The sequence below is a fragment of the Chiloscyllium plagiosum genome, unplaced genomic scaffold (genome assembly GCF_037043375.1).
Source record: "Chiloscyllium plagiosum isolate Xiang-an unplaced genomic scaffold, Cpla_swu_hap1 HiC_scaffold_28, whole genome shotgun sequence".
Taxonomy (NCBI): domain Eukaryota; kingdom Metazoa; phylum Chordata; class Chondrichthyes; order Orectolobiformes; family Hemiscylliidae; genus Chiloscyllium; species Chiloscyllium plagiosum.
The window spans coordinates 17,395,879-17,422,207 of NW_028270166.1; the positions used below are offsets into that span (position 1 = coordinate 17,395,879).

Consider the following 26,329-nt stretch of genomic DNA (forward strand, 5'->3'; position numbering starts at 1 on the left):
ACATTATAGCTTAACACAGTATAACCATAGGTCAGAAAAACAAGCTAAGACAACATTCCAGTCTCTTTCCAAGGACTGTCTGAAGCAGATCAGCACAGGGGGCCTCCACGTGGTCTGACCACCGGCTGCCGTCCCACCCCCACTTCAGGCCGCTGACGTCCCTGTTCCGGGCTGCCAATCCCACTTAGAGGCCGGGGCCGGGTGTCCAAAGTCAACAGAAGAGAGAAGAGGGAGAAAAAGAGAGAGAACAAGTTCCAGCAAGAGCATCCTACTCTGCCGCCATGTTACCATAATGCAGTGTCTATTGCAAAGAACAAACTTTAACTAGGGAAAACCCATGCAGGAGTCTATTTTGTATGAAGTGCAAGTCGAACGGCTTGATTTTCCCCAATCGATTTTGTTGGTATTATTCCAGAATTACAAATTTATACAGTTTAATCAGTTTCCCTCTCATCCTTGTTAATTCTCGTGAATGCAGCCCAGTTGAACCAATGACCATTCTATCAGCCTACTGAATCTTCCCTGCACACTCTGTGACAAGTATGCCTTTTCTTAGGTAGGGAAACCAAAACTGCATACAACATCACAAGCTATGGTCCTACCAAGGTCCTTATAAAGGCAGTAAGACATCCCTACTTCTGAAACCAAATCTTCTTTCAATGAAAGCTGAAAAATGTGTTGCTGGAAAAGCGCAGGTCAGGCAGCATCCAAGGAGCAAAAGAATCGAGCAGGGAGAAGGGCTTATGCCCGAAACGTCGATTCGTCTACTCCTTGGATGCTGCCTGACCTGCTGCGTTTTTCCAGCAACACATTTTTCAGCTCTGATCTCCAGCATCTGCAGTCCTCACTTTCTCCTCTTTCAATGAAAGTCAATATACCATTTATCATCTTATTCTTGCTGCACCTGCCTATCTACTCTCATTGACTGATAGTCAAGGTCACCCAGATCCCCTTGTATATCCAATTTTTCCAGTATAATACCATTTAAATAATACTCTTCCTTTTTGTTTTTTTTGATACCAAACTCTGTAACTTCACATTTGGTCACACTGTATGCATCACTTATGCGTTTGCCGACTCACTCACTTGTCTAAATCAGCTTGAAGCCTCCTCGTATCTTCCTCAGAATCCCATCCAATCTTGTGCCCTCAGCATTTGTTTTCTCATACAGGTCATTTATATATAAATTGCAAATAGCTGGGCTCCAAGTACTGATCCTTGCAATATTCTACTAGTAACTGTTTACTGGTCTGTTCCCACTGTTTCCGGCTTGTCTACCAATTCTTGATCCATGCCAATATATTACTCCCTAGCCCTTACGTATTAACTTTGTCCACTAACCACTTACAGAAGACCTTCTTAAAAATGTATGTAAAACCAAGTACACCACATCGACTGGTTCTCCCTTACTTATTCTACTAGCTACACTCTTTAAAAAAAAAACTCCAGTGGATTCATTAAGCATGATTTAAGTATGGAGAGGTGATAGTTTAGTGGTATGTGCATTGGATTATCGATCCAGAGACTCAGGTAATGTTCTGGGTTCAATTCCTGCCACAATCAAAAAGGGAGTCTGGAATTAAGAGTCTAATGGTGGCCATCAATTCATTGATTATTGGAAAAGCCCATCTGGTTCACTAATGTCCTTTAGGTAAGGAAACTGCCATCTTTACCTAGCCTAGCCTACATATTACCTACAACAATATGGTTGACTCTTAACAATCCTCTTGGCAATTCGGGATAGGCAATAAGTTCTGACTTCAGCCTGTGAAGGAATAAAAAGAACTTTCACTGTTTCTGGCTTAAAATTCTGCCATCAGCAGAACTGCTTCTTCCATGTGAACTGCAGCAATTCTAGACCACTTTCTCAACAGCAATTAAGGATTGCAATTACCAGCCTTGCTAGCATGCTCTTACATTCATTATCTAAAAGAAAAAGTTATGCAACAGTTTTTTTCCCCCCCCAAGACAGTGTACATGCCATCCTTGATTACTCCAAGGTACCCGACTCTAGCATGCAAAGTATGATCACTTATTATGACCATTCAAAACAGCTTCACAAGTGTCAACTGTTTTGGGCAATAATGATATTAATCCACTAATTAACCTGCTAATAATTCAACAATACTATTTGCGTGGACAAAATTGAACAGGTGACCAATAGAAGTGAAGACAGACTAGTAGATGTTGTCTGTACCACTTTAGCAAGGACTTCTACAAGATTCTGCATGGTACACTGGTTAGTAAAGTTAGATCATTCGGGATTCAGCGAAAGCCAGCCAACTGGATACTAGATTGCCTTGATGGTAGGAGATCGTTGTTCAGACTGGAGGCCTGTGACCAGTGGTGTGCCACAGAGTTGGTGCTGGGTCCATTGTTGCTCATCATTTATATAATTGATTTAAGATGGGAATAGAGGAGGTATGGTTAGTAAATTTATGAATGACAGTGCAGAAGGTCATCTAGGAGTAGAACAGGATTTTGATCAACTGGGCCAGTGGGTTAAGTGGCAGATGGAGTTTAATTCAGATAAATGCCAGGTGTTGCATGTTGGGAAGACAAACCAAGGCTGGACTTACACAGTTAATGGTCAGGCCCTGAGGTGTGTTGTCAAACACAGAGGCCGAGGGGTGCAGGTAAATAGTTCCTTGAAAGTGGTGTCATAGGTAGACATAGTGGTGAAGGTGGCATTTGGTACATTTGCTTTCATTGGTCAGACCATTGAGTACAGGAGTTGGGATGTCATGTTAGGTCACATTTGGAGTACTACACAATATCTTTCCTAATGCAGGGCAACCAGAAAAGTATTAAACTGGAAAGGGTGCAAAAGATTTAAGAATGTTACCAAGTCTGGAAGTTTGAGTTATAAGGAGATGCTGAATAGGCTGAGACTATTTTCCCCCTAGAGTGCAGGAGGCTGAGGGGTGACCTTAAAAAGATTTATAAAATCATGAAGGACACAGATAATGTGAATAGCCAAGGCCTTTTCCCTAATAACTTCTCATTGTAGCTTATCTTTATGAACTTCAGTACATATAGGCATGGACAATTAGAATCTCAAAAGGGGAAAAAAAAATGAAACATTTAGCTTTTAAAATTGAAATAAAGCATTTACACAATGATTTTTTGCTCATTTCAGTCAAAAGTGAGCTTTTCTACAGCAGCAGTCGTATCTTACCCGAGGATGAATTTACATGGATTATAAAATCACTACCTCAAAAAGGTCAGACCAGATGCAACAGAGGTTAATGGTCCTGCTAGCACTGGATTTTGCTCCCAGTAAAGCAAATGGAGGAAACAATGCAAGCTATAAAAGTACTTAAATAAAGAAAATTGGCCATTGCATTTTCATCCAACAGTACCCACCACTAAAATCTTCAAGTCTCATATCATCTAATTTGGCATGGTTAGGAGATTGCAAAACTATCAATACTGCATTTTGATTTTAGCAAGGATAATGATGCCTTCAGTGATGTCTCTCACTTTATTAAAAAGTTTATATATTAATTGATCTTTTTAGACTGACCTGATTTAAAGTTACCATTTACTTTGTTTGAAATCAAAGAATGCTTGCACTAATGATGAGCTTATTGCATTGTTTTAGTATTTTGGTTGATTAGGTGAATGCTGTATGTTTCTGTATTTACGCAAAGCATGATGCCAATATATTAAAACAATTTTGTTTATTTGATCATGGAATATGGACATCATAATTAAACCATTTAAGCCTATTAAAATTCATCTAACAATCCTGTCCTTACTGTTCTATAGCAGCTTCTGTAATTCCAACACCATCATTTTAAAACCTCATCCTTGTCTTCAAATTCCCCAATGACCTCACCAATTGCTATCCTTGTATCATCATCCTATAGGTATTCGAGATTTCTCCACTCCTTCAAATATGACATCTTGCAAATCCCCAATTTTAATTGTCCTGTGCTTTTACCTGCCTTAGCCTTAAGCTAGACAATTTCAAACTCAACTCTATCAAACAGTATCTCCTTTTAAAAGATGCTGCTCAAAACCTTTTCCCTTGGTCAAATTTCTGATTATCAGTCCTATTATATAGTTAGAGTCAGAGACGTACAGCACGGAAACAGACCCTTCATTACAACTCGTCCATGCCGACCAGATATCCTAAACTAACATAGTCCCATTTGCCAGCAACTTGGCCCATATCCCTCTAAACTGTTCCTATTCATTTACCCAGACAGATGCCTTTTAAAATGTTGTGATTGTACCAGCCTCCACCATTTCTTCTGGCAGCTCATTCCATGCCTGTGCCACCCTGTGTGAAAACGTTGCCCCTTAGGTCTCTTTCATATCTTTCCCCTCTCACCCTAAACCAACACCCTCTCGTTCAGGACTCCCCCACCCCAGGGAAAAGACCTTATCTATTTATCCTATCCATACCCCTCTATAAAGGTCACTCCTTAGCCTCCAATACTCCAGGGAAAACATTATCTTCCTTTATGGCTTGGTGTCAGCTTTTCTTAATAATGAACCCGTTAAGCAACTTGGAATGCTCTATGTTAAGTGGTTACATAAATATCATGCTCAATGTGAAGAATGTTGAAACTTTATTGCTGGAACAGCACAGCAGGTCAGGCAGCATCCAGGGAACAGGAGATTCGACGTTTCGGGCACAGGCCCTTCTTCAGGAATCCTGAAGAAGGGCCTGTGCCCGAAACGTCGAATCTCCTGTTCCCTGGATGCTACCTGACCTGCTGTGCTGTTCCAGCAATAAAGTTTCAACTTTGATCTCCAGCATCTGCAGACCTCACTTTCTCCTCAATGTGAAGAATACATATTTAACATTTTGACACATAGTAGCCTGAATTTGTAATAAAATCCTCTACATGCTGTCAAAACAACGAAAGTTCACTTTTACCTCAAAAGGAGTACCCATACTATGCCAATTGCTTCTCACAAGCTTGGACAGTGGACTAGCTTGAGAACAGCTACAACATTAACATCTAATAGATAATGTAGGGATTCGTCCAGGTATGCACTGCCCACAAAAGCCAACCATATCTAATCCAACCAGCTACCACTCCAGGCAATCCTCAAACATCAAAGTGATGTAAGAGGTCATCAATAGTGCTAGAAGTGGTATTTAATTGAAATTAATTTGATTACTGATGCTCAGTTTGGGTCCTTCAAGCTCAACAACTTAGACAAAAGTAGTCAATTTGAATGATACCCCACAAACCAATATCCATTCTTTCCACTACCTTATCTATCACACAGTATGTAACATCCACAAAATGCATTGCATCAACTGCAGGGTTACTTCAACAACACTTTCCAAATCCCCAATTTCTACCTCTTAGAAAAACAAAGGCAGTAGGCACATGGGAACATCACTATTTGCACGCTTCCACTCCCAAGGTACAAACCATCCTGATTTGGCAATATATCATTGTTCCTTCATTGTTAGGGGAGGTCCAGCCTTTTGACCTAAAAAACTTGTTCGTATGGACTGTAGCAATTCAAAGCAGCAGTTCAGCGTCACCTTCTCAGGGTTGATTTGGGATGGACAGTAATGGCTAGCAATGATCACATTCCATGAAGACTGCAAATAAAAACATTCATGCTCTCTGGGAGCAACATTCTGTCCAAATACATTTCATGTGAAATACTGATAGCTACCAGGAAGCAGATGGCGAGGAGACAATTCCATTAGAAATGAATTCAAAACAAGATTCCAAAGGCAAAGAAATATTCTAAGTCCCCAGAACCCCAAGCAGTAGAAATAAATTCACAGAAACTCAAATTTATAGTTTACTTGAATCAAAAAGCAATTCAAATAGAATCTCAGTTCAGATTTGTATAGCTTACAATCACAGAATACACATACATAATCACACCTTGTACTGGTTATTATTATACACATTTAGCGCTTTTTCACATTCTGTGAACATTATTCTGAAAGAGAAAACAATGATCCCTGTTCTTGTCACGAGCTGCAGTTGTAAAAAACAGGGTGATTATTGAAATTACAAGAGCAAGTAACCATCCATAAAACAGACAGCACTAGAACAAAAGGAGTACCAATAAGATAATAGATACTGAAGTCTGATCACCATGGAAACTAGTATATGGATAATGAACAGAAAAACTATCTACATTTTACAATTTAAATAAAAATTTCTAATTTTTTTCTACAAAACCTGCATAAGTCAGATATGAATAGTATAAGTGTGTTAGCTGATTAAATTCACTTGGGGGAAGGTCACATCTGCAACATTTGCCAATTATAGATCTTTCATTCATAGTACCATCACTGCAATATTCCTATACACGCTTACATATAGTTAAGAATTTATAGAATTAATTGTCTAAGAATTTATACAAGCTGATTCTCTGCCAGTAATTAGTTCTCTTGGAAAAGGAAAAATGTATGGAAACACTGGTTTTGAGTGAAGTGACAACATGTAGATAGATTTGGTAAATCAGGTTAAGAAGAATCCAAAGAGATTCTACAAACACATTAAGGACAAAAAAGTAACAAGGGAGAATATAGGGCCCCTTAAAGATCAGCAAGGCCATCTATGTGTGGAACCACAAGAGATGGGGGAGAAACTAAACAAGTATTTTGCATTATTCTCCATTTGTGGAGAAGGAAACTGAAGATAGACAGCATGGGTAAATAATTAGCGACATCTTGAAAAATGTCCATATGGCAGAGGAGGTGGTGGTGGACACCCTAAAATGCATAAAGGTAGATAAATCCCCAGGACCTAATCAGGTGCACCCGAGAACTCTGTAGAAAGCTAGGGAAGTGATTGCTGGGTCCCTTGCTGAGATATTTGTATCATCAGTAGCCACAGATGAGGTGCTGGAAAACTGAAGGTTGGCTAATGTGGTGCCACTATTTAAGAAAGGTGTTAAGGAAATGCCAGGGAACTATAGACCAGCTAGCCTGACGTCGGTGGTGGGCAGGTTTTTGGAGGGAATCTTGAGGGACGGGATTTACAAGGACTGATTAGGGATAGTCAACATGGCTTTGTCTACAGGAAACCATGTCTCAGACTTGATTGAGTTTTTCGAAGACGTAATGAAAAGGACTGAAGAGGGCAGAGCGGTGGACGTGATCCATATAGATTTCAGTAAGGCATTCATCAAGGTTCGCCGTGGTACACTGGTTAGCAAGGTTAGATCACATGAAACAAAAGAAGAGTTAGCCATTTGGATACAGAACTGGCTCGGATGTAGAAGACAAAAGTTGATTGTGGAGGGTTGCTTTTCAGATTGGTTGCCTGTGACCAGTAGTGTGTCACAGAAATCAGTGCTGAGTGCATTGATTTTCAACATTTATCTAAAATGATTTGGATATAAATATAGGAGGTAATAGTCAGTAAGTTTGCAGGTGTCACCAAAATTGGAGGTACAGTAGACAGTGAAAAAGGTTACTTCAGAGTACAGGTAGTTCTCCTATAATGCTGTAGTTACATTCCAGCAAAAATTCACTTAATAGAAATAATGGGGCCAATGGGAAAAGTGGGGTTTGGAGCAGACCAGCAAAAAAAACTCACGATCACTCAAAAATCACCCATAAGTCTAATGCAAAAGTTTAGCACAACCTGAATGAAGGTTGAAATCATATTTATTAACGAAACAAAACTTAATTTAACATAGCACATTTAAAAAATGTAAGAAAGCTGCTCTCTACTGTACTTTGCACAAAAAGCTCCTCTGTCAGCAGCTGACATTGGCATGCTTGGAATGGCACAAAGACCAGAACTAGAGGGCATAGGTTTAGGGTGAGAGGGAAAAGATATAAGAGAGACCTAAGGGCCAACTTTTTCACACAGGAGGTGGTATGTGCATGCAATGAGCTGCCAGAGGATGTGGTGAAGGCTGGTACAATTGCAGCATTTAAGAGGCATTTAGATTGGTATGTGAATAGGAAGGGTTTGGAGGGATATGGGCCAGGTGCTGGCAGGTGGGATTAGGTTGGGTTGGGATATCTATTCGGCATGGACAGGTTGGACCGAAGGGTCTGTTTCCATGCTGTACATCTCTATGACTCTAAGAGAAGAGGTCATTTGACCCAAACACTCTTTACCAGTTTTTGTTTCAATGAGCTGCCTCCTATTCTTTCACATACCCCATATGTACCTGCATGTTACCATATAATTATCCAGATTCCCCTCAAAAGCTATTACTCTTAAATTATTACAGCTGAAAAGAACAGTCTCAAAATTTTAATACAGCTTATTTTCAAGAGTATATGAATCATTATCCATACATAAAAAGGGCAAAATGGAAACTGAGTGAACATTCAAGGCAATGTAGTGCATGCTACCAAGAACAAAACAATTATAATAAAAGCAAAACAGGGTAACTGGTCACATGTTTTGATCTGGCACTTTCTAGAGTCCAGCATTCAAACTCTCCTGAGACTTCAATGAACATTTCTCATGCACAACTTACAACAGAAAGAAAAAGACACTGCAAGCAACTGGTATTTTTTGTTATAACATACAAGGGTCAGATACAGTAATGGAGATAATGATCAGATAATTTGTTTTAGTGATATTGGTTTTGAGATATAATATTGTCAACACACCAGAAAAACCTCTACAAGCACCATCCTTTTTCAACTGCTCCAAATTTAAATCTACCGAAATGGGTCAGATGGGCATGGCTTGGTTTCACATTTCAGAGACACCGCATCCGATTGTGCAGTGGAGCACTAGATTATCTTTCAAGATTCAGTGCCCAAGTCTCTGAAACTTGTACTCATTCCACAATCTTCTGACTCAGAAGCAACAGTTCAACCACTGAAGTCTGACTGAATCGCACCTACTCTCATGTAATCATTTATAGCATATTAATCACCTCAACAGAATGTTCTAGATTATGGAAAACAAAAACGCAACTGCAAGTTGAAACAGAAAGCTCAAGTAACTAGGGAAATGACTGGTCACTCACTTGGTGAACAGTTACAATTTTTACAAGTATATAATTCAGCAACAGGAGTCAAATCATTCACAGTAAGTCTCAGAAGTGAGCTATATTTTGTGAACTGCACTTTAGTATTTGAAAAGAAATTACAAACTGATTCACAAGGTGGTTTTAGATTCTGAAAATCTAATCACAGCCCCATTACCACCGACACACATCATATATTGCCAGCTAATATATAATCAGCACCTAAAAGTAGATCTGATGGACAGCATTGGATTTATCCTCTGGTAAGAAAACAAAAATAGAACATAGAAAAGGACTTTTTTTCCCTGGATATACCTGCACTTTCTAACTTCCTTGATTCATTTCCAGTGATCAATAGGTGGCGCCCTAAGACTTGCCAGATTCTGCTCATAGCACATTGTGATACATGGCGTCACTCATGTCCAAAGGAGAAAGCTGTATTTCCATATTAAGCCTATAGTATTACCAATAGAAAGGCAGCTCATTACATCATGAGACTAGAGATTTTCCATCGAGAATTAGGAAATCAAACTATTTCTTTTTGTTGGTTTACATTTTCCAATTCACTGTAGCAGTAAAGAAATAAAATACAACATACGTGCACAAAATGAAATGACTTTCATGTACTCTGATTAAACTGAACAGTATTTATCAAGTCTTAGAGATGTACAGCACGGAAAGAGACCCTTTGGTCCAACGCATCCATGCTGAGCAGATTTCCTAATCTAATCAAATCCCATTATAATGAAAAATGTTTAATAAAAAAAAGCTTAGTGGATTAACTACCCTCTCTCCCCAACTACAGGTCTGCCTTATCTGCAATTCCAGCTATCATATCAGATTTCCATTATCAACAACATAAAAAGTGAACCACAGAACGCGCACAAACTTAGCAATTTATGAGGGCAGTTGTTAATTGCCTAAACAGGTATCCATTCTAATTCATTCAGACATTAATCTATAAATGGGTGAAGAACTCCTGAAGAGAAAGAAATAAAGTGAAATAAGAGCTATATAAATTATTTGCATCAAGTAAATGAAATCATGGAGGAATATCATAGATGCTAGAGAGGTCTAGTACTTTTCACCCCTGCCAAGCCACAAACTCACATCAATGGAGGTGTGGGTAGACAAAACCAGCGCCCAACAACTTGCTATCTCAATCACAACTTCAACTGCTAGCTATACACACCAGCAGCCACACCTTAGGAATCTCGACTTAAGAGTCACAGCATGTACAGCATGGAAACAGATCCTTCAAAGCTGGAATGATACAAGGATAGCACTCCTAGGCGCATGACAACTGGGAAAGGATGGGTACAGTATAAGATATAGGTCCGAATGTATCAGGAGGACAAATGGCTCAGAATACATGTGGACATACACAGGGCACAGTCATAGCACTCATGCCAAGTGGCCAGACCCCTGTAAAGAGCCTGGGACATCTCACTTGCAGAGTTTTACACACTGATAACAGACAAGTCATAGACAAATTTAGCATACCATGACAGATGTCAACATAGTCAGGTACAAAATGGTATAGCCACACATAACATTCCTTTACAACCAAATGTGTCCATAGTTAGTAATACCCATCTCTGGAATGTGGCGTGTAGCTAGCTACACACAGGACAGAGAAGGAAGTGGAATAAGCAAATGTGGCTACAGTAAGGGGGAAGGATTGAGGGCGGGGGGTAGAAAATGATAGGAGCGGTGAAATTCGACTGAGATGAAATCGGGGGTACTGGAGTGGTTGCCAAACAGGAAGAACACCAACAAAGTTTCTGAAACTTAAAAGGAGTCTGAAGTTGCCGGGCATGGGGAAAGCGCCTGCGCCTGCGCACTGAGTGCTGGCTCACTATGTGGCGGGGAGGGGGGGGTGGTTACGCTGCTTCAACATTTGGCAAGGCGGGAGCCGGCGCCCGGATATGGGGGGGGGGGGGGAAGAGAGAGAGAGAGAGAGAGAAAGGCCCAGGTTTCAGCTTGTACCGGCTCGACAACCGCGGGTCTACCCCAGCACCGCTCGCCGGTTCGGCTCGGACCAGACCGGACCCGTGACCCTCATCATCAGAATTCAAACGACAAAATCTAATTTTTAAAAAACCGACCGGCAATTCCCACGGAGGTGGGGGTTGAGAGTTGTGGACTCACAGGTAGCCTGGGGAGAATCTCGGCCGAACAGCGGTGACAGAAATAGCGAGAGAGTGAGGAAGCCTCCGCCATATTCACGTAAAGCCGCCACAGTGACGTACAATACGGGTGCTCCGGCGTGTCAAACATATGACCTCATACGCCAATTGTGACGCAGCTTGGATCTGTCAATCACCCGGGCCAAAAGTCACATGACACCAGCTGACGGTCCAACTGCTTTTACAGTATTTGAAATCACAAGCTTTCGAAGCGCTGCTCCTTCATCGGGTGACCACCAGAGAGACCCAGAGGTGGGCGTCCGTTTTTGTTTGCCCTGATATGATGTGACTCCTTCGTTTGTTTGTTTTTAAGATCACTGTTGTCACTGACCTTTTGACCCAACCTCCTGATCCACACTCCCTCCCTGGGTTGGCCATGGCAGTGGTGAGTTGCCAGTATTGACTCTGCCAGCGATTACCGGTTTCGTTCCTCTGTTTTTCTTTGGTAACCTCCGCTGCCTGCTGTGCTGGTCCACCGTTAGCATCTAGATTAGAACAGTGCTGGAAAAGCACAGCAGGTCAGGCAGCATCCGAGGAGCAGGAAAATCGACGTTTTGGGCTAAAGCCCTTCATCAGGAATTCCATTATAGAAATAAATAAAATATGAAAGGAGCAGATAGGAAAGAAGTAGGGAGGTTGTTTGCACTGGTGGATGAAGGGCTTTTGACTGAAATGTCAATTTTCCTGCTCCTCGGATGCTGCCTGACCTGCTGTGCTTTTCCAGCACCACTCTAATCTTGACTCTAATTTCCAGCATCTGCAGTACCCAATTATGCCTCTGTTAGCATCTTTCCATCCTCGCTGGGCCCAGGCTCGAAGCACAACTTTCCAGACATTCCACTGGTGCGAACTGGAATAGGGCCCTTGGCCATGTCGAGCCAGCTCCACCATTCAATTAGATCATTGGCTGGCCTTATTTCAATGTCCTGTACATCTCAAGCAATCGCCATCATTCAGTCTGTTTGATGCTCACAGCAGCAGCCTGTATTACATTGGCAACATCAAACTGATCATAGGACTGATCCTGGCCTTCCTAGTTGCTTGCCATTTCAATAAGACACCTTGTTCTCCTGTCAATATTTCAGTCCTGGGCCTGCTGTGATGTTCCAATGAAGTATAATCCAAGTTTGAGGAACAACGCCTCACTTTCCACCAAGGCACTTTACAACTGTGAGGGCACAGTATTGAGTTCCACAACTTAAGACCCCGAACGTCATGATGGCTGCCCTCTATTTTCCTTCTGTTCTTCCCCTGCTCCCCAATACCACAGCCAACTATTGTTTGTGTCTTATTCACTTTACTGTCAACAGGTAGGATCCATTTTCTCCTTTTTCATTCCTTAACTTACGTCTATTTTTACATCTCTATTTATATTCAATGACAATTAGTAATCCTATTAACTTTTGTGCTGGACCTCCAGATCCATCTATTGCTCCCTTCGCTCATCTTTCACCTTGATCCTAAGTATTGTCCTCCATTGCTAGAGGGATGGAGTTTAAAAATAGGGAGGTTATGCTGCCAAGTGCAGAGGGTGCTGGTGAGGCCACACCTGGAGTACTGTGTATAGTTTTGGTCTCCTTATCTGAGAAAGGATGAACTGGCACTCGAGAGAGTGCAGTGGAGGGTCACTAGGTTGATTTCAAAGTTGAGAGGGTTGGTTAATGAGGAGAAATTGAGTAGTCTGGGACTAAATTAATTTTAATTTAGAAGAATGAGGGGGGAAATCTTATAGAAATATATAAAATATGAAAGGAACAGATCGGAAAGAAGCAGAGAGGTTGTTTGCACTGGTGGGTGAAGCCAGAACTCGGGGTCATAACCTCAAAAACAAGGAGGAACAGATTTAGGACTGAATTCTGGATGAACTTCTTCACCCAGAGTTGTGAATTCATGGAATTCCCTACCCAGTGAAGCAGTTGAGGCTACCTCACTGAAAGTTTTTAAGGCAAAAATAGATAAATTTTTGAACAGTAAGGGAATTAAGGGTTGTGGTCCACGGGTGTTAACTGGAGCTGAGTGTCCACAAAAAGATCAGCCACGATCTTATTGAATGGCACAGCAGTGTTCAACAGGTCAGATGGCTGACTGTTGCTCCTATTCCATTTGCTTTTATGCCTAAAAATCACCATTTTTGAATCACTTTTAGTTCCAAAGAAGAGTCATATCAGACGTGAAATATTAACTCTGTTTTTCTTTCCACAGATGCTGTCAGACCTGCTGAGTTGCAGTATTTTGCTTTTATATCTTTAGAGGACCTTGTATGGACATCCACAGTGCTGTTAGTGAGCAATTTTGACCCAGCCAATGTGAATCAATCTAATTCTGAAGTGTCATAGAGATGTACAGCGTGGAAACAGACCCTACGGTCCAGCTCGTCCATGCTCAACCAGATATCCTAAGCTAATCTAGTCCCATGTGCCAGCACTTGGCCCAGGTACCTCTCAATCCTTCCTATTCACATAACACATCCAGAAAGCCTTTAAGTGTTGTAAACATACCAGCGTCCACCACTTTCTCTGGCAGCTCATTCAATACACACACATGACGATCTGCATGGAAACGTTGCATCTTATGTCCCTTTTAAATTTTTCCCCTCTCACCCTAAACCTATGCCCTCTAGTTCTGGACTCCCCCACCCCAGGCAAAAAACCTTGTCTATTTACCCTATCCATGCCCCTCATCTCTGTAAGGTTACCCCTCAGACTCCAACGCTCCAGGGAAAACAGCCCCAGCCTGTTCAGCCTCTCCCTGTAGCTCAAATCCTCCAACCCTGGCAACATCCTTGTAAATCTTTTCTAAACCCTTTCAGGTTTTACAACATCCTTCCGATAGGAAGGAGACCAGAATTACACACAATATTCCAAAAGTGGCTGCACAGCACTGTCCTGCACAGCTGCAACATGACCTCCCAACTCCTATACTCAATGCTCTGACCAATATTGGAAAGCATACCAAACACCGTCTTGACTATCCCATCTACCTGTGACTCTACTTTCAAGGAACTATTAACCTGTACTCCAAGGTCTCTTTGTTCAGCAACACTCCCCAGGACCTAACCATTAAGAGTATAATTCCTGTTCTGATTTACCTTTCCAAAATACAGCACCTCACATTCATCTAAATTAAACTCCATCTGCCACTTCTCAGCCCATTGGCTCATGTGATCAAGATCCCACTGTACTCTGAGGTAACCCTCTTCGCTGCCCACTACACCTCCAATTTTGGTGTCATCTGCAAATTTACTAACTATACCGTTAGTATAGAAAAGCAACCGTCTACCACCACCCTCTGTCTTTTACCTTCAAGCCAGTCCTGTATCCAAATGGCCAGTTCTCAGTGTGTTCCATGAGACCTAACCTTGCTAGCCAGTCTACCATGAGAAACCTTGTCGAACGCCTCACTGAAGTCCATATAAATCATATTCACTGCTCTGCCCTCATCAATCCTCTTCGTTATTTCTTCAAACAATACTATCAAGTTTGTGAGACATGATTTCCCATGTACAAAGCCATTTTGACTATCCCTAATCAGTCCTTGCCTTTCCAAATGCATGTAAATCCTGTCCCTCAGGATTCCTTCCAATAACTTGCCCACCACCGATGTCAGGCTCAACGATCTATAGTTCCCTGACTTTTCCTTAAAACCTTTCTTAAAAAGTGGTACCATGTTAGCCAAGCTCCAATATTACGGCACCTCACCTGTGACTATCAATGATACAAATATCCCAGCAATCACTTCACTAGCTTCCCACAGTATTCTAGGGTACACCTGATCAGGTCCTGGGATTTATCTATTTTTATGCATTTCAGCACCTCCTCCTCAGTAATATAAACATTTTTCAAGATATCACCATATATTTCCCGACATTCTTTCTCTTCCATGTCCTTCTCCGCAGTAAACACTGATGCAAAATACTCATTTAGTATCTCCCTCCATCTCCTGTGGTTCCACACACAGGCTGCTTTGCTGATCTTTGAGGGCCCCAATTCTGTCCCTAGTTACCCTTTTGTCCTTAATATATCTATAAAATCTCTTTGGATTCTCCTTAAGCCTATTCGCCAAAGCTGTCTCATCATTTGGATTCAAACTGTTCACTCTGTTTCTCTCTCCTCAAATGCCAGACCTTTTATGTTTCTTTAGCACTTGCTTTTTTTTTCAGATTTTCAGTATCTGTCGTATTTTGCTTTGGTTATTGTCCCCAGTCAGCATGGTGTGTGGCATAGTAGGAGGAGAGCTCCTTGCAGAAGATGACAGTATTTTCACTGCAACTGCAGCCCTTGTGTTTCTGGATGGTAAAGGTTGCAGGTTTAGAAGGTGGCGAATCCTTTCTCAGCAAGACCAGCCTTTGTTACTCATCACAAATTGGCCTTGAAGTGAGTGGTCTTTTTAGAGCTGAAAGTTAGTGAAAAGTCAATAGGATTGTCAGGTTCTTAGTAAGCTTAATGACAGTTGTTGATAGTTTATGGTCATCATTACTGAGACCAGTTTTCAATCCCATAGTTATTAATGAATTAAATAATTGCATTTAAATTCCACCTATGGTCGGATTTCTACTCTAGTTTCCAGAGTGCTGACCTGGCACTCTGGTCTCCCCTTGTGCCTACAATCATATGGTTTAGAACAATAAGAGATGATCTTATTGAAACATGACTTGATTGGGTAAATGCTTAAAGAATGTTACCCATTCCTGGGGAATTTAGAATGAGGAAACACGTTTAGGGGGCTTACTTTTAAGACAGATGTGAGAAGGAATTTTGTCTTTTAGAGGGACTTAGATTTGGAATTCTCTTCACTAGCCAACAGTGGAATTTAGGATATTGAATGTGTTCAAGGCTGAATTTTTCAGGTGTTTGATCTATAAGGGAGTCAAGAATTTTTAAGAATACAGGCAAAAAAATGCAGTTACAGCCAAAATATGATCAGCTATAGGCTGAATGGCTTACCTCTGCCCCCATTTCTATGTTCTTCTGACATGCTTGGCAAGTTTCACCATTGTAATAGTGGCATGTTGTATTTCAGATGTGTCACAAAATCAACACACCTCTTTCATGATTTGATTGCTATGTTGATAACGTAATTTCACTTTCTTTTCCAAGTTCAGTGTCACAGCTTATTTTTCTTTGAACCTTTTCAATCCCAAGATGCTTCGCTGAGCCCTATTCAAACAAAATGTGTGGAAAGCTAAAATTAGAAAGGATAAATAAAAGTTTGATTGAAGATGTGGGTTTTAAACAGGCTCTTAAAGAAACAAACCAAATGGAGGAGTTTAGGAAGGGAATTCCGAAAGTCTTTGGTGTAGGAAGCTGAAATTACCAATGTTAGCAGTTGGATGAAGTGGTGATTGTAGTGGGGGTGAGGGGGAGGGGGGATAATTGGGGCATGGTTTTGTGGGGATGCTCAAGAAGCCAGAGTTAGAGCAATGAGAGTTCAAAATGGACCTATAGTCTCTCTTTAGGATCATTAGATAACCGGTAGGCAGTAATGCTGGCTATCCCTTGGAGCTTAAGTGATGTCTGTCTGCTTTTTAAGGCAAGTGGCTTTCTTGTTCTAACACTTCCTTGGTCCAAGCAACTCAGATATAGGAATCAAATTTTTTCATGGGCTCTTAAGCTTTTACAGTCTAGAGGAGGCAGTTCAACCCATTATGTCTGTGCCGATCAACAAAATATCTTATCTTAGTAAAATTAGCCTTTCCAACTTGTATTCCAGGCCCATCTTATCCTTTTCCATGCCTATCCTAAATCTGAGTTATGTTTACTATCTTCAAAATGCTGTCCCAGAGTAATTTCCAAATATTAGTCACAGCAAGGATACCATGCTCCCAAGTACCTTTCTGTGCTCTTAGTTTGTCTGTTATTCCTTAAGCACATTGCATTAACATCCATTTCATTTAACCATACTAAATTCAATTCTTTGTTATCCAGCCTATATTTCATCCGCCTTCCAGGCTCACTGATTAACGTGTTAACTTATAATTCCATCCTAGCTTCTCTTTTCTCTCTTTTCAATGTAGATAGTTTTGTTTATTCCAAATGATTTTACTGCAACTTATCTCTGTCTGTGGTCAGGTGTTCATTGCAGCCATATTAGGTCCATAATTCTAATAAGGAAAATAAGCTGTTATAAACCACAAAAAGTTGCAGGTGTAATAATCAGATGATGGAATTTAAAAGGGCAGCACAGTGGCTCAGTGGTTAGCACTGCTGCCTTGCAGCCCCAGGGTCCTGGGTTCGATTCCAGCCTCAGGCGACTGTCTGCGTGGAGTTCGCACATTCTCCCTGTGTCTCTGTGGATTTTCTCCGGGTGCTCCGGTTTCCTCCCATAGTCCAAAGATGTGCAGGTCAGGTGAATTGGCCATGCTAAATTGCCCATAGTGATAGCTGTATTCGTAGGGCGTAGATGAATGGGTCTGTGTGGATTACTCTTCAGAGGGTCGGTGTGGACTTGTTGGGCCGAAGGGCCTGTTTCCGCACTGTAGGGAATCTAATCTAATCTAAAACAAACTTGATTTTCTATATTCACCATTATTGTAACATACTGGACTAATAAACCACAATGTTGATCCAGATGCATGATTCAAATCCCACCATGAAAGGTGAAGGTTTAAATTCAGTTACTTATGCAAATCTGAAATATAAACCTCGTCTCCATAATGGTGGACCCTAAATTGTAAAAGTCCATCTTGTTCGTTAAAGTTCTCTCGGGGAAAAATATCTGCTGTTCTTACACAATCTGGTCTATTTATGACTAAATTAACAACAACAAACTGTGATTCTTAACTGCTTTCTGAAGTGGAGTAGCAATCCACTCAGTTACAGAACTAAGCAATAGATTCCAGCAATGTTCACATGCTATGAATTAATAAGAGTCTAGATTAGAGTGGTGCTGGAAAAGCACAGCAGTTCTGGCAGCATCCGAGTTTTACCTATGAATTAATAAGAAAGAGCAACCTTACTCTTGCTTCTAACCAAATAATTGTTCATGTCTGGGTTGCCCTACTTTTTCAATTTGGGCAGCACATTAGTCTTTTGCCTCCTTTATAAAGATAGACAGCATCTCACGGAACTGCTTCTTATTCGTTTTCAGTACTCTGGGATAAATACCTTCTATCAATGAGGATTTATTTGTGTATAGAGTCAATTAGCCTGCTAGACCATCCAGCTCATTTATAACAAAGTTGATTGTACTTGTAGTATCAAACTTTGGAGATGAAACATTACTCATGTCTTCCCATATTCAGAATATTTACATGTTATGCTCATCAATAGTTTAAAGTCTAGTGGTGTCTTATACTGCATGCATCTTTGACTGCCTTCTGTTCTATTGAAAGACAGTTTTTCTGTTATTCTTACTGTCGGGGCTGTCACTTTATCCCACATTCTATGGTCAGCCATTTGTCATGCTTATGCATTGTCTGTATATAATGCTGACTCTGGGCAGGAATTTTCTATTTTTGGTTGTGTTTTGTCGAGGGAGCTTAACTGGTGACCTGTCTGCCATGGCTCACAGAGACTTTTCTCACACGTTCTTCCACCTTTTCACCTCATTAATTATGCAACCTGGCTCCTTGGCACCTTTCTCTTGGAATCATATGGCAAACAGAGAGAAGGGCTTACCAGGGACAGGACCTTACAGGATTCATGCTGCTGGTGACATATTTAAAGCCAAGATGCACACCACTTCAGGTGTTACAAGCCAAGAATTAGCACTCACCAATGTTCCCTTTCAACTGCACAACTGCTTAGCCACTCTGAAGGTCTGCATACCTAATTTGGCATGTCGATAATGTTCCTAGAATTGAGTTTCAGTTTTGAAAGTTGCTGCCATGTATGGACCTTAGGTCAGTGCAGAAGAACAAAAAAAAGATGATGTCGACCTTCACATTGTTCCTGCACCATTATCCTAATAAAATGACCCGGAAATACAAATGAACCCTTGACTAAATGGACATCAACCTAGAAGTGCTAGTGGACTATGTGGTGGAGAGGAGAGCCATTCTTGTCCTTGCAGATCACCAAAGCTGGCAACATGGTCAGAGGACTGATGAAGGGCTTATGCCCAAAGCGTCAATTCTCCTGCTCCTCAGATGCTGCCTGATCTGCAGTGCTTTTCCACCGCCACAATTTTCGGCAACAATCTGTGCAGCCCAGGTCAGTCCTGTCTTCCAAGATAAATTCAATGCGCAGTAGTAATGGAAGAAAATTAATGATCTTCTGAGCGCTGCATGGATAAGTGCCGCCATCTCTCTCTTACCTCACTCTTATAGGGACCACAGAGGATGCATTGGCAAACCTTTCAGCTGTACTCTCCACCAGCTCAGAAACTTTCATTTCAGTAGGCAATCTTCCTAAATTATATTTGATTACACATTTTTACGTCATTGAGACATCTCTGCAGCCAGTCAAGGACATATGCCATATGCCGATAGCATTCAGAGAACTACAAGAGACCAGGCACCTGCTCGGCCCCAGATAAAAAAATGATCCAATGATCTCAGCTATTAATGCTTTGTCAAAATGCATAGACAGACACAGGACCAATAGGCAGATTTGCCATAGGCAGTCAGTAAACTGGATTGAGGACAGAGGAGTATACCAACATCATCACTACTATGTTGACTTTGATTTGGAGATGCTGGTGTTGGAATGGGCTGTACAAAGATAAAAATCACACAACACCAGGTTATAGTCCAACAGGTTTATTTGGAAGTACTAGCTTTCGGAGCACTGCTGCTCACAATCATCTGATGAAGGAGCAGCGCTCTGAAAGCTAGTGCTTCCAAATAAACTATAACCTGGTGTTGTGTGATTTTTAATGCTGACTTTGGCATGCATGCATGCATCTGGCTTCCTCAATGGAGAGGCTAGTGACCACAATGATGACCCAAGTCCAGCACTCCTTGTCTGCTGAACATGCACACAGGCCTGCAGTCTACAACTCTAGCCGTAGGCACTCAGCATCAACGGCAGAGCAAGAGGGTGACAGGGAGCCCTGAACTCCTTTAATTTGCTCCTTTCTCACAGGAAGACAGGCTACAGGCATCCAAAGAGTATAGGTACCACATATGGGCTGACGTTTATTCTCAGGACACTCCAAATGTGCCCAATCCCCCCATCTCTCCTTTGGTTCAAGCCATGGAAGGTAATCCTGCATCTGGACTGGGGACTCTCAGCAGGTAACCCTGAGGACAACTGGCCAAGCCCTCAAGCCAGAGGATCAACTACAGTGAAGAATCCCTGCATCGTAGCTGCAGAGTCAGAACTGCACTTACACATTGTATGTTGAGAGGAAGAAAAATGAACCAAGATCGCATACATGGAATGGTGACATTTCATTGCAAATAATCCACTCTTAAAATGTCAGGTTTAGAGAAGTTAAGATGAGCAGCCTTTTCAGACATCGCAAGAATACAAGAAGTTGTCTTAGCCAAGCATTGCTAATTTCTTGCATGCAGCCAGTTCCTTGGCTACATCTAGCTTCAGATATCATGGATCTTTGAACTGTAGTCTTGAGGACAGGAGCAAAGGCATGGCACTTTGAAGTTGACAATACTAACGGTAGACACAGTATATGGATTGTATGAGCTTGGCCTACACACATCATTTCACTCTTACACGCAGCTAGTGAGAGTCTGCAATTAGTGATGATTCCAAACATCTCTGCAGGAAAAGTTAATTTCACATATGTGATCATTCCAGGAAATGCATTTGTATTTAAGGCTGGGTGATATACAGTGGGCTGTTCGCATGGTCCACTGTTCCTCATACAGAAGTATCTGTGAGAAAAGCTACACATATCATTGATTCTTGCAGTTTTAACACTCCTGAAGAGCTCAGGCATTTCTCAGCAATGTTTCTGTCTATACAAACTCTAAAATATTAAAGGATGAATATTTTGCATCAGTATTTACTGTGGAAAAGGATATGGAAGATATAGACTGTAGGGAAATAGATGGTGACATCTTGCAAAATGTCCAGATTACAGAGGAGGAAGTGCTGGATGTCTTGAAACGGTTAAAGGTGGGTAAATCCCCATGACCTGATCAGGTGTGCCCGAGAACTCTGTAGGAAGCTAGAGAAGTGATTGCTGGGCCTCTTGCTGAGATATTTGTATCATCGATAGTCACAGGTGAGGTGCTGGAAGACTGGAGGTTGGCAAATGTTGTGCCACTGTTTAAGAAGGGCGGTAAAGACAAGCCAGGGAACTATAGACTGGTGAGCCTGACATCGGTGGTGGGTAAGTTGTTGGAGGGAATCCTGAGGGACAGGATGTACATGTATTTGGAAAGGCAAGGACTGATCAGGGATAGACAACATGGCCTTGTGCATGGGATATCATGTCTCACAAACCTGATTGAGTTTTTTGAAGGAGTAACAAGATTGATGAGGCCAAAGCAGTAGATGTGATCTATATGGACTTCAGTAAGGCATTCGACAGGGTTCCCCATGGGAGACTGATTAGCAAGGTTAGATCTCATGGAATACAGGGAGAACTAGCCATTTGGATACAGAACTGGCTCAAAGGTAGAAGACAGAGGGTGGTGGTGGAGGGTTGTTTTTCAGACTGGAGGCCTGTGACCAGTGGAGTGCCACAAGGATCAGTGCTGGATCCTCTACGTTTTGTCATTTACATAAATGATTTGGATGCGAGCATAAGAGGTACAGTTCGTAAGTTTGCAGATGACACCAAAATTGGAAGTGTAGTGGACAGCGAAGAGGGTTACCTCAGATTACAACAGGATCTGGACCAGATGGGCCAATGGGCTGAGAAGTGGCAGATGGAGTTTAATTCAGATAAATGCGAGGTGCTGCATTTTGGGAAAGCAAAACTTAGCAGGACTTATACACTTAATGGTAAGGTCCTAGGGAGTGTTGCTGAACAAAGGGACCTTGGAGTGCAGGTTCATAGCTCCTTGAAAGTGGAGTCGCAGGTAGATAGGATAGTGAAGAAGGCATTTGGTATGCTTTCCTTTATTGGTCAGAGTATTGAGTATAGGAGTTGGGAGGTCATGTTGTGGCTGTACAGGACATTGGTTAGGCCACTGTTGGAATATTGTGTGCAATTCTGGTCTCCTTCCTATCGGAAAGATGTTGTGAAACTTGAAAGTGTTCAGAAAATATTTACAAGGATGTTGCCAGGATTGGAGGATCTGAGCCATAGGGAGAGGCTGAACAGGCTGGGGCTGTTTTCCCTGGAGCGTTGGAGGCTGAGGGGTGACCTTATAGAAGTTTACAAAATTATGAAGGGCATGGATAGGATAAATAGACAAAGTCTTTTGCCTGGGGTCGGGGAGTGCAGAACTAGAGGGCATAGGTTTAGGGTGAGAGGGGAAAGATATAAAAGAGACCTACGGGGCAACTTTTTCACACAGAGGGTGATATGTGTATGGAATGAGCTGTCAGAGGAAGTGGTGGAGGCTGGTACAATTGCAACATTTAAGAGGCATTTGGATGTATATATGAATAGGAAGGGTTTGGAGGGATATGGGCTGGGTGCTGGCAGGTGGAACTAGATTGCGTGGGATATCTAGTCGGCATGGACGGGTTGGACCGAAGGGTCTGTTTCCATGCTGTACATCTCTATGACTATGATTATTAATCCTGGAAGGATCATGATGCCACCAGATTCTTCACAGGCAACATTTCGACAACTGTCCTAATGGTAGCCTTAAGAACGACTGAACTTTAGCACCATGAGATATTACTGCTTTATCCCTAAAGGTTAATAGAACATGCAATGTTTAGGGTCTTGAAAGTGAGATCATGTGAAGGAGTCTTAAACAATTGAAAGAATCTGAATTTGGCTCATTGAGCTTGGAAACAGATATTAATAACTATTAAAATAAAACAAAAAACTTGGATGCTGAAAATATAACATGAATTGCTGGAGAAACTCGGCATGGACTGATTGGGCCGGAGGTCTGTTTCCATATTGTGTGACTCTATATCTGGCAGAATCCATGGAGAGAAAACAGAGTTAATGTTTCCAACCCAATGACTCTTCATCAGAACTCCTTAAGAAGAGCCATCAAACTCAAAATGTTAACTCTGCTTTCTCTTCACAGATGCTGCCAGACCTGCTGAGTGTCTTCTGTAATTTCTGCTTTGTTTTAATAATGTTATCCCTGGCTTGTACTGGTTGACAATATGTTGCCTGGTTATGCTGTCTTGGATGACCCTCCTTGTCAATGCCCTTAATCTCATTTTCAGCTTCAGCAGATTGCTGTTGTTTCCCATTTCTTCTGCATCTAGAACATCCCACCTTTTTGGCTTCAGTTGTGATGAGCACTGTGTGGCAACAATGATGCAACACACACGTTGTGTTCTTTAATACAAGGCCACACTAGCACCACCTAAGTATCAAAACCTCATCTTAAAGAAGCCTATGGTCAGTTTCACGGTGATCTTCATGGAAACATAGCCGCGCTGCATCTTTGTTTGGTAAAGGTGTCATGAGCCATGTTTGGTGACAATAGCCCTTGTCTTCCAATAGCATTTCCTGTATGGCCAGATGATATTGGAAGGAGCTGAAAATGTGTTGCTGGAAAAGCGCAGCAGGTCAGGCAGCATCCAGGGAACAGGAGAATCGACGTTTCGGGCATAAGCCCTTCTTCAGGAATGCCCTGAATTAGATTAGATTCCCTACAGTATGGAAACAAACACTTTGGCCCAAAATGTCCACACTAACCCTCCAAACAGTAAACCACCCAGACCTATTCCCCTACCCTACATTTACCCCTGACTAATGCACCTAACACTACGGGGAATTTAACATGGCCAATTCACCTGATCTGCACTTCTTTGGAGTATGGGAGGAAACTGGAGCACCCGGAGGAAACCCATGCAAACACAGGGAGAATGTGCAAATGCCATACAGACAGTTGCCCGAGGGGGGAATCGAATGCAGGTTCCTGGTGCTGTGAGGCAACAGTGCTAACCACTGAGCCACTCTGCCACCCAGGTAGGCACTATAATAGTCACTATACCTGGGGTCAGCCGCTGATGATGGAGAATCCCACTGCTTGAACTACTTGACTCATCTTGTCAGTGGAGTAGGATATGAACAACTGTGATCTGGGAAAATTGACATCAGTGAAATCCAGATACATTTATGGGTTGAGGTTTGAGTTGTGCCACAAAGATCCCCAGTTGCTCCTTGAAAAAGCTGCAGGCACGAAATGCCTGATAGCTTTAACCTGACAGCGACCAGGATGGTATTGCCATCCATTGCTCCTGAACGCATGTTCTGCTTCAGCAGATGACTCAATTCGACGATGGACTGAGGTATCCCTATTTCATGCCTACACTGTCTTTCAAAGAAGCTAACAGTGAGGCCTGTTGATGTGGGGTCTTCTGCCTCTATCTTTAGTAGATCTTCACCTGCCACTTCTCTCTTTGGAGGCTGCACATCATCTGCTGGAGGTAACTTGTGGGTTTACTGATTAAGTAATTGCTATCTCCTTTATTGTTATCTGCTCATTTGAATCAAGAAAATAAAGACTTCAACCATGGTAATGATCATGCCAGATGCATGATCAGAAATCCATGTGGAAAGGTGGAAGGAATGTGTAATTTCACAGAAGGAACACCTGAGCCTTTTGTTACATCCTCATTTAATGTGGCATGAAGACATCCTAAGGAGGTCAATGTCATCCCTATATAAGGAACTCTGAAGTATGTAACCTTATTCAGATGTTTGTTGCACCATCAAAATCTTCATACTATATTGGGATATACAATTCTGCCAGTGGGCCAGTGTTTTGGTAAACGTCCTCACGCCTAATAAAGAGACGTGTGCAAATGTGGCAGCTATGAATCATTATCTTTTAGTCCTGGCTATGGGATGTGCTACTGATATGAACAACTCGATGATGCTTTCAAGTAAGTTTGATTGCATTCATTTCACTGATGTGATGAGGAGACAATTAGCATACACATGTTATGATTGCTAGAGGTATTCATTCTTATTGCATTCTTGGACTTTGAAGGACCTGTTGAAGGTCTGTAAACTGAAGCCAGGTGGATAGCATTACTGAATCATTGCCATAATTATTATTGCAATTACCACTACCAGCACCTCAAAATCCAAATGTTTTCTCTGTCCCCCCCAAAAAATGTAGTTACTCCCCACACTTTGCACATGGTATCAGCTATTTGCAATTGAGTCTTGATCTCTGATGGTAAGTTTCGAACTTTATGTTCTTGTGAATGAATTGCAGACTCTGCCTGAGATGCTAGTTGATTCCTCCTCTCATCCTTCATGTTCCATTTTTTAGTTGCTGTCCTTCTCCTGTTTCTGTTGAGCCCACTTATATAACTATTAATTTTACTAGTGTCTTTTTGAATTGCTAGGCCCTGGTTGGCCACATACTGTCCCATATATGGGGCAGAGTGTTCATGACCAGAGTGAGTGTGTGTGTGTCCTTGTGCAAACACCTGCCTGGCAGAAGCATGCAAGTCACTGAGCTCCAACATAGAGTATTATGTGAATTGGCCTTACAGTAGGCCTGGGACTGGGGGTTTGCCAATATTGACTTCCATGGGTGAATGATTGTGGAGGCTGGCAACTATGGAGCATTCAGGAGCATTGTGTGAAAGCACAATAGATGATGGCTAAGACAAACAGTCAGTAGGCTGCTGCCACCAAATACCTGCTCTGTTTTACACGTGTGGAATTTGTCTGGGAGGGAGAGGAGAATTGAAAGTGGTATTAAAACGGGTTCAATAATAAAATTCAAATGCATGGAAATAAGGTAGTCACCACTCAATACTTAGATTTTGAACTTGGCGCTTAAAAGGCAAAATGGGGAAACATTTTCTCAACATTGAGATATCTCACTATTTTCTCCACATGCCATGCCAGGGAGGCAAACATTTTGCCCTGTGGTTCAGCTGGTAGCGTACTTAGCTGTGAGTCATGAGCATCTGGGTTCACGTTCTACTCCAGCATGAAAAGTTAAGACTGACCCTCAAATGCTATACTGAGCGATCGCTGCACAACAGAAGTTCTGTCTCTTGGATAAGATGTCAAATCTAGGGAGCCCTATCTGCCAGTTCAGGTAAATGTAAAATATCTCCCACCCTATTTTGAAGGAAAGCCTGCTATCTCTGGTGTAACGGTCCATATTTATGCCTCAATAAGCATCACAAAAGTGCAATTCTGTCCTTTTGACATTATCACATTTGCGGCTTGTGGAAGTT

General features: G+C 41.8%; 1 protein-coding gene across 4 annotated transcripts in view; it reads right to left on the bottom strand.

Annotated features, from left to right (window-relative positions):
- rnf126 (ring finger protein 126) overlaps positions 1-11,212 on the bottom strand; it is a 91,552-nt gene extending 80,340 nt beyond the window's left edge. For 2 of the 4 annotated variants that reach the window (XM_043721270.2, XM_043721271.2), the window contains exon 1: positions 11,092-11,186. In XM_043721270.2, coding sequence (XP_043577205.2) covers positions 11,092-11,163 — 72 coding nt within the window. In that variant the 5' untranslated portion in view covers positions 11,164-11,186. Of the gene's footprint in view, positions 1-11,091 lie in introns of all 4 variants that reach the window. The other 2 variants (XM_087976019.1, XM_087976020.1) reach the window with 2 other exon arrangements.
- Between the last annotated feature and the right edge of the window lie 15,117 nt (positions 11,213-26,329).